Raw genomic sequence first — 12,333 nt, 5'->3', positions numbered from 1 at the left:
GCCATAGTTGACACAGTACGGGAACTGGAAGCCCATTGTCCATCTTCTAGTCCCATGTTGGACCACTTCAGCTGTCTTTCTTTGGAGGATGTGGACAGGATCTTGGCTATGGCGAAGCCTACCACGTCCTCTGGATCCATGTCCATCCTGTCTTATTAAAGCGGGTGGAGATGGTATCCAGGATCCATTAGCTGAGATTGCCAACTTATCCCTGTCATCAGGGACATTTCCAGCTAGGCTTAAAGGGGCAGCGGTGCATCCGCTTTTGAAGAAACCATTTTTGGACCTGATGGTCCAAGCCAATTACCACCCAGTCTCGAATTTACCGTTTCTGGGAAAGGTGATTGAGAAAGCAGTGGCAGAGCAGTTCCAAGCATTCCTGGAATATACATCTGGCCTTGACCCCTTCCAGTCTGGCTTTCGTCCTAGTCACGAGATGGCGACTGCTTTGGTTGCCCTCACAGATGACCTCAGAAGGCATCTGGATCAAGCTGGGCCAGCGCTGCTTTGCTTCTAGACCACTCAGCAGCATTTGATATGGTTGATTACGATCTAATGACCCACCGCCTTGCCAACACTGGAGTTCAGGGGATAGTCCTACAGTGGTTTTTCTCCTTTCTCTGTGGTCGGGGACAAAGGGTGGCGATTGGCGAGCAGACCTCCCTGTGTTACCCACTAGAATGTGGTGTACCACAGGGAACTATCCTCTTGCCAGTGATGTTTAACATCTATGTGCACCCCCTTGCCCAGATTGTCAGAGGTTTTGGGCTGGGTTGTCACCAGTATGCAGATGACACCCAGCTCTATCTGTTGATGGATGGCCATCCAGACTCTGCCCCAGACCATCTGACCAGGGCGCTGGAAGCCATGGCTGACTGGTTACAACTAAGCCGTCTGAAGCTCAATTCAACTAAGATAGAGGTCCTGCACCTGAGTCGAGGGGGGCCACGACCAGGCATCCGACTCTGCACCCTGGATGGGCCACCTCTCATGCCAGCCCAGAAGGTGAGGAGTTTGGGTGTGATGCTGGATGCCACCCTTTCCATGGAGGTCCAGATCATAGTAGTTGTGCGATCTGCCTTTTACTATCTTTGGCAGGTCAAACAGCTAGCACCCTATCTGACCTCCTGGAACTTAGCTACAGTGATCCATGCAATGGTCACTTCTAGGCTGGACTACTGTAACTCACTCTGCGCAGGCTTGCCCTTGGGACTGATCCAAAAACTCCAGGTGGTGCAGATTGCAGCAGCATGATTGCTGACTGCACTGCCTGTATGGGCAGGCAGTCGGCCGACGCTGTACAATGTGCACTGGCTACCAATCAAGTACTGGATCCATTTCAAGGTACTAGTATTGACATTTAAAGCCTTGCACGGCCTGGGACCGACGTACCTGCAGGACCGCCTCTCCCCATATGAGCCTCGGAGATTGCTATGATCAGCTAATCAACATCTTTCAACCATCTCTGGCCCAAAAGACATCCTGCTTGCCTTGACTAGGGCTAGGGCCTTTTTGGTCCTGGCCCCAATTTGGTGGAATCAGCTCCCTATGGAAATTCGGGCCCTACCAGACTTACTACCATTCCATAGGGTCTGCAAAACGGAGCTATTCTGCTAGGCTTTTGGTTGAGGCAAGCGGGCGTCCTCACCTTACTGCTCATATAATCTAACAGACCTCCCTGCACTGACCAACTATTTGGACTGCTAAATATCGGGCCTACAGCTGTGACATCTATGAAACTTATGGTATTTATATCTTAATCTGTAAAACACGCTGTACCATCCATGTTGCATTTTTGATTGTTTGTTGATTGTTTTATGGTTTTATTGTTGGTTTTTAAACTGTTTTATTGTTTTATCATGATCCGCCCTGAGCCCATTATGGGGAAGGGTGGACTATAAATCTACTAAAAATAAAAAAAAAATTAAAAAGTGAGAACTTTAAAGTGCTGGAAGGTAGGTTTGGCTGTGTTCCACAAAGAAAGCCAGACTGGTGCAGTAGTTGGTTACATTGTCAGACTAGAATCTGTTGGGCTAGAGTGTCTAACTAGAATCCCTATTCAGCCTTGGAAGCTTGCTGAGGGTCTGTGATGTTAATAAGAACTAGTTAAAACCTCAAGTTGTGGGTTAGATGATATATGGATCTCATGGAAAGGTGCTTTAAGAAAGGTGCTTATCCTTCTGCTTTGGCAGTTTAACTGAAAATCATAGAATCATAGAATCATAGAGTTGGAAGGGACCTCCAGGGTCATCTAGTCTAACCCCCTGCACAATGGCAGGAAACCCACAAATACCTACCCCAAATTCACAGGATCTTCATCGCTGTCAGATGGCCATTTAGCCTCTGTTTAAAAACCTCCAAGGAAGAAGAGCCCACCACCTCCCGAGGAAGCCTGTTCCACTGAGGAATCGCTCTAACGGTCAGGAAGTTCTTCCTAATGTTGAGCCAGAAACTCTTTTGATTTAATTTCAACCCATTGGTTCTGGTCCTACCTTCTGAGGCCACAGAAAACAATTCCACACCATCCTCTATATGACAGCCCTTCAAGTGCTTGAAGATGGTGATCATATCACCTCTCAGCCACCTCCTCTCCAGGCTAAACATCCCCAGCTCCTTCAACCTTTCCTTATAGGACTTGGTCTCCAGACCCCTCACCATCTTTGTCGCCCTCCCCTGGACCCGTTCCAGCCTGTCTGTCTCCTTCTTAAAATGTGGTACCCAAAACTGAACACAATACTCCAGATGAGGTCTTACCAGAGTAAAGTGATACTATCACATCACGTGATGTGGACACTATACTTCTGTTAATACAGCCCAAAATTGCATTTGACTTTTTAGCCACCGCACCGTATAATCCACTGAGACCCCTAGATCCTTTTCACACATACTACTGCTAAGACAAGTCTCCCCCATCCTATAACTATGCATGGGATTTTTCCTACCGAACTTTACATTTCCCCCTGTTAAAATTCATTTTATTGATTTTAGCTCAGTTTTCCAGTCTGTCAGGGTCATCCTGTTTCTGTCTTGTACTGTATTTGCATCCCCTCCCAATTTAGTACCATCGGCAAATTTAATAAGCATTCCCTCTATTCCTTCATCCAAATCATTGATAAAGATGTTGAACAAAACAGGTCCCAGGACAGATCCTTGAGGCACTCCACTTGTCATTCCTCTCCAAGAGGATGAGGAAGCATTCACAAGCACTCTTTGGGTGCAATCTGTCAACCAGTTACAAATCCACCTAACGGTAACAGGATCCAAACCACATTTTACCAACTTGTCAACAAGGATAGTATGTGGAACCTTATCAATAGCCTTACTGAAATCAAGATAAATGATGTCTACAGCATTCCCCTGATCCAGCAAGGTAGTCACTTTCTCAAAAAAAAAGAGAACAAGTTAGTTTAGCATGACTTGTTCTTGAGAAAACTATGCTGGCTCTTAGTAATCACATCCATTCTTTCTAAATGTTCCAGGAACGACTTACTGATGATGTGTTCTAAAGCTTTTCCAGGCATAGACGTCAAGCTGGCGGGTCAGTAGTTACCTAGATCCTCTTTTTTCCCCTTCTTGAAGATGGGGACAACATTCACCCACGTCCAATCTTCCAGCACCTCTCCTGTTCTCCAAGAATTCTCAAAAATAATAGCCAGAGGCTCAGAAATCATATCCGCAAGCTCTTTTAGAACCCTTGGATGCAGTTCATCGGGCCCCGAGGACTTAGTTTCATTTAAAGAAATTAGGTGTTTATGTACTACTTCCTATGCTGATCCTAGGTTGAAACTTCATACCCTCAAAAACATGTTCTGTTTTTGGCATGTTGAGCACCATTTCCCTCAGAAGAGGAGGAAAAGTAGGAATTGAGCAGTTCCGCCCTCTCTTCATTACCTGTTACAATTTCACTTTCCTGCCCTCGCAATGGGCCTACCATGTCTTTGCCCTTTTTCTTGTGAAGCACTTGTGTAGAAGGCTACCAGGTGGTGTCTTTCATGCAAGCCATCTCAGAGGTGTAGAGGGAAAGCATTCTAGTGTGGGCCACACAGTGTTGTTGTTTACAAGAACCAGCAGCACTAAAATATTTTTGCCTCTGTTCAAGGCATAGTTTCTTTTTGAAAAATACAGTGTTTTTGGTAAATATGTGCGAAGAACACAAGAATTGTTAAAATACTAGGCAGATGATTTTAGCAGATGTGCAATTTTGGAAGTGGGACTGTACCTTGGTGGGACTCTTTTGGAAGTGGGACTGTACCTTGGTGACAAAGTGTGTACTTTGCATACATGGTTCAGTCTCTGACTTCTCAGGCTCATCTAGATGTGAGGAAAGGATCCTGCTTTGCCCCTTGCATTATTTTTTCTCCCCAAAGTGGCATCAGTGATTTAAGTGGAGAAATAATGCCACCCAATGTTGTTTCAGAGAAGAAAAATGGCAAGAAAAAAGGCAGGATTCCTCCATCCGCTGGGCCATGATAGACCCAACCAGAATCAGGATCATGCAGCTAAGTATAAAGGAATTCCCAGCTAGGAAATCATTTTTAGTGGCCTGTCTCCAAGGCAAATCCAGGGATGTTTGTCATGTCTAGGTGAGCTCTCAATGAAAAAGATACTAGGCTGCAGATTTGAGGTATAGTTTGTTAGTAAGAGTATAATAAGGCTTAGCACACAATTTTTGCCTTACAGAACTATTTAAAGTATATTAAGGTTGTAAGCGCTACATTTTGTTTCAAGTCTGACTTGAGTAACATATTTTATCAGACTGTCTTATATTTATTTGGAGGAGGATGCATCATGATCCAACATCACATTTTTCCTACCAAGCCAAGCATTTGCAAAGGATGTATTTTTACAAGGCTCTCTAGTGCAATATTACTTCAAAAAATAAATAAATAAGCAGAAACAAGGAGATGTTTCCCTGCACAAAATTCGCTCCACTTTGACTTCCTTACTGTTTTAAGGAGCATCCACATGACATTTGCCTCTATTTGTCCTGCTTTATTTTTTTTTACTGCTGAGATCTTTACCCAGCCTTGCTTTCGTACAATCTTTTTAGAACCACATCTGAATGCCAAGGGAATGGAAAGGTATGCAGAGTTACAGGTGCTGTCCACATCAGAGCCATTTTCCTTTTCTCAGCTCCTGCAACTACCTCCCCCCAAATACACCAGAAAGCTTAGGGGGGAGGCTGTTTTAAAGAATGAGATTGCTAGGATGCTAGAGCATTATAATGATCTGATGCCATCATCTAACTGTACCCAGCTTTCATTAAAAAAAAAGTACATATCTGTTCCTTTTCATTGCAGAATTGTAAAGGGAAAGTCCAGACTGTATTATTGTGCTGTAAAAGCTATTAATTCATGATTTTATTTTTATATATTTTTTAAAAAACAGCCTTCTAGTGTAGGCAAGGAAACAGTGGCTATGGGGAGCTGGCACAAGGAAAATGCAGGGAAAACTGCTCTGCATTTGCAGCAACAAAAGCTCCGCAGACAATCATTTCCTTGTGTAAGTAGCTCAGATGTGAGGCCCATCTAGTTTTTATCAAATTCTGGGGGAAATTCTGTGGTTTTACCATAATGGCAACAGTGGAGTTCACCCATCTTTATTAGAAATACATAGGCCAGTGAGCTGTAATTATTCGCAGTATGTAATTCTCAGATAGTCTCTGTTTGTAATAAGGCAGAGCAGAAGGTGAAGGAAAGTACACATTTGGGTTTCAGGATTTACTGATGCCAATGAGCATAATATTTCTCTAGACCATGTAACTGTCATATGTTGTACTGTAAAATAAGAGGCATATGGTGATCTTACTAATGTAAATACATTTATGTGTTTGCTTGACGTTTATAAGATGTGCCTGTCTTTCAGTTTCTAGTAGGAAATGATTATAGAAAGAGAAAGTGATGCCTGCATGTTTATATACAGTTGCCTCATAAGCCTTTCCCTGCATGTTGAAAAAAAATCTATAGTGAGCAGATTTATTTGTTGAAAAAGTCACTTGTTTAAACCTTAGCAATAAAAAAGCCTGTTCTTATTAAAATACAGTTTTATAAAATCGGCTGTATAGAATGTTTGATCTATAAATATATACACCCCTCAACAGGAAACTATGCACTGAATAACGTGGATCTTGCAATTTTATCAGGACAATGCCAGTAGATTTCAGCAAGGTTGGTTCCAACTCATCTGTGATAAATGAGAAGATAAGGCAATCAGTGCACACCATGACACTCTGTGCAGCTAGTTAGACACACTTCAAAACTATTCAGGTGTGCTCACAAGGCTTATAAGTCTTACATGGGGGGTGTCTCAATATAAATACATCCTTCATGGTGGCCACTAGAAACACAGGATCTGTTTTTCTCAGACTTAACCCAGGTCAGATATAAATAATAGATGTTAAGAGTTCTGGGTTTGGGGATGCATTTCAGACTGTGTTTCAGCTGGGTCAAAAGAATGCATTTCCCCCCCTTTCCTTTGTACAGTTCCTTTGCTTGACAAATGCCTGCAAAATTCCATCACACCTTTACATGGACCTCTTTGGGTCTCTAAGGGAGAAGGTTTCAGCCCCTTTGGAGCAAAGATGTATATCCAAGGAGTACTGTTGGCCTTGCACCAACGATTAAAGTCTGCAAAAAACTACTGCGAACAGGTGAGTTATCCCAAGTCTTTTAAAGCTGTCCCCCCCCCCCTTTTTAAATTGCTACTGGTGGAAAGACTGTGATTGGCATTGTGTCATAAGGAAATGTGACATGTATTGCATGTGTTCTTGTACTCGATAGGTAGGTGAAATGTTTCTCCTATAATATCGCCAACAATAATGGAGCTAATTGTGTATGTCTTTCAGTATGGGGCATTATATGTCTAATCTTTTCTTGCTGCACACTGTGCAGATGAGAGGCACATATATATAGTCATTATATATATATATATATGTTATATATACTTATTCTGCATAGGATCAGTATAGGTTTTGGGGCGGAGGGGTTTATAATTCACTCTGCATTTTTCCACAATTGTTAGAAAAGTTAGATCTGGAATATTTATCTTTAATAGAAATATTTTCATGTAAAACACATACATTTGAGCAAGGTTGAATCCTTTCTTTTTAATACCATAGAGGTGATCATCATCCTTTAACAAATCAGACATGAACAATTCATTAGGCATTTAAATGATATATTCTATACAAACAATTTATTTTGAGTGCTTTTTTCAGATGAAGGTTATTCACTGTGAATTTTTTGGTTTGCAGTATATTGCATGTCTCTGTGTTATTTTAACCATCTGAATATGTGTTTAAAAGATTGGGGGCTGATATATATGAGTCGGATTGAGCTGAATAAAAAAAAAATCAAAATAGAATGTATGCCTTTTCAGAATTACTAATTCTGAATTTTGCAGTTATTAAGTATTTGAAAATGGAACACATGAAGCTTGATTAGAATGAAAATGAGGATTGTATCCTGAACTGAGGAGGAAAGATTAACAAAAGATCTCAGGCCATGCACTAAGGCATGAATGCATCACACTCTATCTATATGAGGAGGGGGATGAAGTGGTGGGGAGAAGTCAGTGTCAGTCATTCTCTTTATACAGTACCTCCTGCTGTTGGGTCCATAAAGAGAAATGAGCATTTTATTTGGAAAAACCAAACTTTCAGTTTTGATAATGATCTATAACAAGTAATCAAGAAAATAGAACTGGGCATAGTAGTTAAAACAACACAGAGACAAATAAATGGTTAATCCCTTAAAGACAAAACTTTTTGCTATTACAAAGGCATAAAAGAAATACATTTATATACTAAGTTGGAAAATGTTTAAAAAGCAAATACATGAATTTAGAGCAAAACATACACAAGAACAAAACACTAATTTACTCTTTGATACTCCAGATTCATATAATAGTAACAAGGTGAAGTTATGAAAATGCTTCTGATACTTGTTTTCATAAAGCACATTTATAATTTTGTATACTTTGAGTTTTACAAATACAGATGGCAAATACTAAGCATCTTGGAGTTATTAAGGTTGCATGTGGATTAACCAATAGGATACATTATGCTCCTTGCTAATTGCAGCAAGAATACTTCATATCACTGAAATTTGTGTTCAATAACTAAATGTTAATTATTTTAAAACTGGAATGTTAACTACTTGACATACTTGTAAATCTTTTCCTTTAGTTGAACCTGTTCTGTAATATTTTGAAACCATCATCCACCCCCACCCCCTAAACTAGGCATAAAACAACAACAACAACACTGTTAGCGGCCTGAAGCATAACATGCAATACCCTGCACATAAACTAAGGATTTATGGGCAGGCCCTTTTCCAAACACATTTCCTATCTCCTTATCCACCTCTTTCCTCCCACCAACAACTCTTATTAGTTATAGGACCTTCCAGTGTAGTTTAGAGGTATGTAGCTGGATAGAAAATCTATAGACTACCTAGGCACACATGGAAATAATTTTTCTACAAAGTTACCTTGTAACTTTGGGGGCAGTCTTAGGATTGTCACCCCCTGATTAGAAATGGAGTATTCTGAGCCTCTCTTTTCCCATTGCAACTCAAACTGGTGGCAGGAGACTTTTTTTTTAAAGATGATCATTGCTTTATTATGTAGCAGTACCAACTAGAAATTCATTATTCTCACACACTACATTTTTAATAGCTTACAAAGGATAGAAATCAGTAGTATTGCAGACACAAATTTATGAGAAATTAAATTAATAAAGAGGTACAATAGCAGAATAGACAGAAAAAATAATAGTCATGAATGCTGATGCATAATAGCTTTTGCCCAACCTGGGACATTAAATTTACAAGACTCAAAGAGGAAGGCAAAACATACCATACTGGGATACACCTACAGCCAAGGATTCCAGTGACGAAGCAACATAGGACAAGGGATGCCCAGCCTCTTTTACCACCGCTGTATCAAGATGCAGTCATCACCATTTTGTTATCTATTGCAAAAACTGAAATTGCCACAAAGTGGAAAGACAAACATCCTCTGTCTCTTCAAAGATGGAAGAAAAGAATCTGGGACTATTTTATTTTACCCAAACTGCATACTCTTCCTCACAGGTCTCTCCACAAACCTTTGTCAAAAAGGTGGTTGAACTCTGGTATTCTGTTATCACTTACCTTTCTCAAGAAGACATTTTACCACAGAATCCAGTGTGTTTAAGTTTGATCTATTTCTGATTAGGTTTGAGATAGTGCTGTACTGTTTAAACAATTGTTTTCCAATAAAAATTTTGACATTTTTTTAAAAAATCAGAATGAGTAATGAACAGACTTAGTTACATCAATTCTGGAGACCTATCTCAGAATGAGTAATGAACAGACTTAGTTACATCAATGGAGCAAAAGTATTTGACTCCTGTTTACTGGAGATTTCAGAGCTTCACAGTGCCTCCAACCTGATGACTGAGATAGGTCTCCATCATCCACAGCTTCTATTGGAAATGTCATTACACTCTTCTTTGTTATATCCTCAAACATCCTGGCAACTGGAATTGTTGAACCATCCTGGATCATATCAGGATCTTGTTGAAACTCTGTTTTGATGGCTTCTAGCTGCTTCATACTTTGTTAGTATTGGCAGTCAAGGATATTGTAACCACTTGCATAAACACAGTCAGTTAGTTAGGGCTGTTCCTTTTAGAGAATATACTTTTAAAATGCTCTTTCGCCTGACCTTAGGAGACACAGTCACAGAATTTCAGGGTCCCAAAAGAGAGGCATTCTTCTACAGTTCAGCATAGTCAATGCCTCTGTCCAGTAAAATCACCAATTCAGCAGCTGGCAGGATACTTTTTTTATGCCCATAAGGCCAGTGGTGTGATGTCAGCTCCAGGGAAAAGTCTCTAGGAATCATGATTCCTGGTCAGACATGACGTCACACCATTGCTAATAGCTTCCCCATGTCCCTGCCCCAGTTCTCCCATTAGTTGCCAGGCCATGCCAAACAGCCCTAGGTAATCTACAAATATGTTCTATTGCACCGCTGTGTCCCATCTCTTCAGAAGCAACCCCTCCTGTCATAGCATGAAGCTCACAGCTGTGCAATTACAACCAATGTTTTACTCCTAGCCAAGAGGTTTTGCAGTTGTTTATACCAGACTGTCTTTGCAAACAAAAGTATGGCTGTTCTGGCATGTGTAGGGAGTGTGTCAACAGCAATTGTGTAATGTGTTTTCCTCACCTCTGTTAAACCAGCACATTAGGTCAAAATATATAAATGGCTCTTGTTTTGAAAGGGCAACTTTGTTGAGTACAACACAAATCAATGTGCTCAAAACAAGGCATATCCTGACTGTAAAAGTTGGGGTTTTATGTAGCTGTACCCTAAATATATTTTTATCTCTTAAAATGAAATTTAAAAAATGTTGAAGAAATGACATTGGTTTTATTGTACTGGTTTTTGTTTGAGCGTGACAACAAAGCACCTATTTAGGATATATTGCAATACAGTTAGGGGTGCTGCAGATAATTGTATTAAAATTTTTGCTGTAGTGTTTAATCTGAAGCAATATTTACAGACTTTGTAATGGCAACAGAATGCATAGAGGTGCAGTAGAGCTTCCAGTAGTACTGTACATGCTGTCAAGTTGTTGTATCTCTGCCCTCTTAGGTGCAAAGATATTAATGAAATCAAAATACTCCGTTCAGAAAGAACTGAAAAATTATTTTTTAAAAATCTGTAAACACTTTTGAGAATGGGAGGCATGTGAATTGTATTTTTACATAGTGACATCTTAAATCTCTAGAAAAGATGCATGTGTTTAAAATTTTCCTTATACTGATTACATGCATCCAACTAGATCTGAAAATTAAATTTTTCCTGTATACTACATAATTCAAAAATCAGCTAATACTGTTTCTTTTGTATTATATATACATTTATTTTCTGAAAACAGTTACCTGCAAGATGAAATTATTCAAAGCTATGGGAAGAATATTAAAATTCATTAGTAAGTGTGAAAGTAGTATAAACATGCAAGCATGGAGTGCAGTTAATACTTCACAGGGAAGGGGCCTGTCTTATCTCATTAGCATTCTTGATATGTAGTTGTGCTGTTGGTGAGGGTGTTGAGCAGGAATGTCATTGTGCTGAGCCCTAGTGTTTGGGGACAAACACTGCTGTGGAAGGAACGTGTGAAAAGGCCATAGTACTGTCTGTGAATAAGGAAGCCTGTGCACTCCCTCTGCTTCAAGCAGGGAAGCTGTCATTCACATTCGTAGTACAGCTAAAGGAGGCTGAAACAGAAGGCTGAAATAACTTTTTAAATGATATTAATGATTCATAACCATTTTCTTCCTTTAGAATCATGTAGTAAAAGTAATTTAGTTCTGTCTGTCACTAAGATCAATGGGATATACAACGTGGGTGTGGTGACAAAAAAGGTTAAATGGTGGGTCTGTAGTGAAATATATTGCAATAGCTATTTTGTATTACTTGGTAGGAAAGGAATAAATAGAATTACAGTTCAGTTTATTGAACTAAAACTGGTATTTGTTATGGAAGAAATAAAAATGTACTATATGAAACTAGTCCTACTTTCTCATAGGCACATCAGACATGAGAATTGTTGAGAAATTGTTACAGAGCTTGCATTTTTTTTAGTTATATACTTTAACTACGTGCCAAGGAGTTTAAGTACTTTTTAATGTGAAAAGCAGAGAGAGACTAATTGTTCATTGTTGTGGTGTGTTATTGCAGGTTTTAAAAATGGAAGGAAGAAACAAATTTGTAGTGTGAAACTTTTAAATTTTACTATGATAGTATTGGCAGGAGTCTCTGTAGTCTCAGACTCTATCCATTATAAAGCAACCATTAAAGGAAATCATAATGCCACTGTTTTAATTTATATGCAAATTGTTTTTCTAGATGCAATATTTAATGCTTGGAACAGTTTCCCTGTATTCATTTTCTGTGTCCACTCGCAACCGACTAGCATAATATTGGCTGCATTCAATCAGTCTACTTTTAGACTCAAAGAATGCCATGTATTTCTTCAATTGATTATTAATTATGAGACAAACTAAAACACTATTTAATAACCTTTGTTTGAAATCATTGCTCATAGATACTTGCCTCAGATCATGTCAGTTATGAATGGATGACAGCTGCTTTTCATGATATCCCTTGTTTTATATCTTCTAATTGCTGTATGGTTACTACACAGGCTATCCTTGATATGAGCTTTGCATATTAATGCTTACACTTAGTTTATCAGTATTCACTATATTTACCAAAAAGGAAGATGGCCCTCAGTGTAAGGTGATCCCCCTAAAACAAGGTTAAACACAAAAGGTTTTT

The 12,333-nt window shown here is 39.5% G+C and overlaps 1 protein-coding gene across 1 annotated transcript in view; it reads left to right on the top strand.

Moving 5' to 3' along the window:
• DCDC1 (doublecortin domain containing 1) overlaps nucleotides 1-12,333 on the top strand; it is a 777,962-nt gene that overhangs the window by 86,610 nt on the left and 679,019 nt on the right. The window contains exon 6 of the mRNA XM_060262385.1: nucleotides 6,483-6,649. Within this exon, the coding sequence (XP_060118368.1) occupies nucleotides 6,483-6,649 (167 nt within the window). The remainder of the gene's footprint in view (nucleotides 1-6,482; nucleotides 6,650-12,333) is intronic.

This window comes from Heteronotia binoei, chromosome 21 (assembly GCF_032191835.1).
Source record: "Heteronotia binoei isolate CCM8104 ecotype False Entrance Well chromosome 21, APGP_CSIRO_Hbin_v1, whole genome shotgun sequence".
In the NCBI taxonomy this organism is placed as follows: Eukaryota; Metazoa; Chordata; class Lepidosauria; order Squamata; family Gekkonidae; genus Heteronotia; species Heteronotia binoei.
Note: the sequence above shows the minus strand (reverse complement) of the source record. Positions and strands in the feature narration are given on the sequence as shown.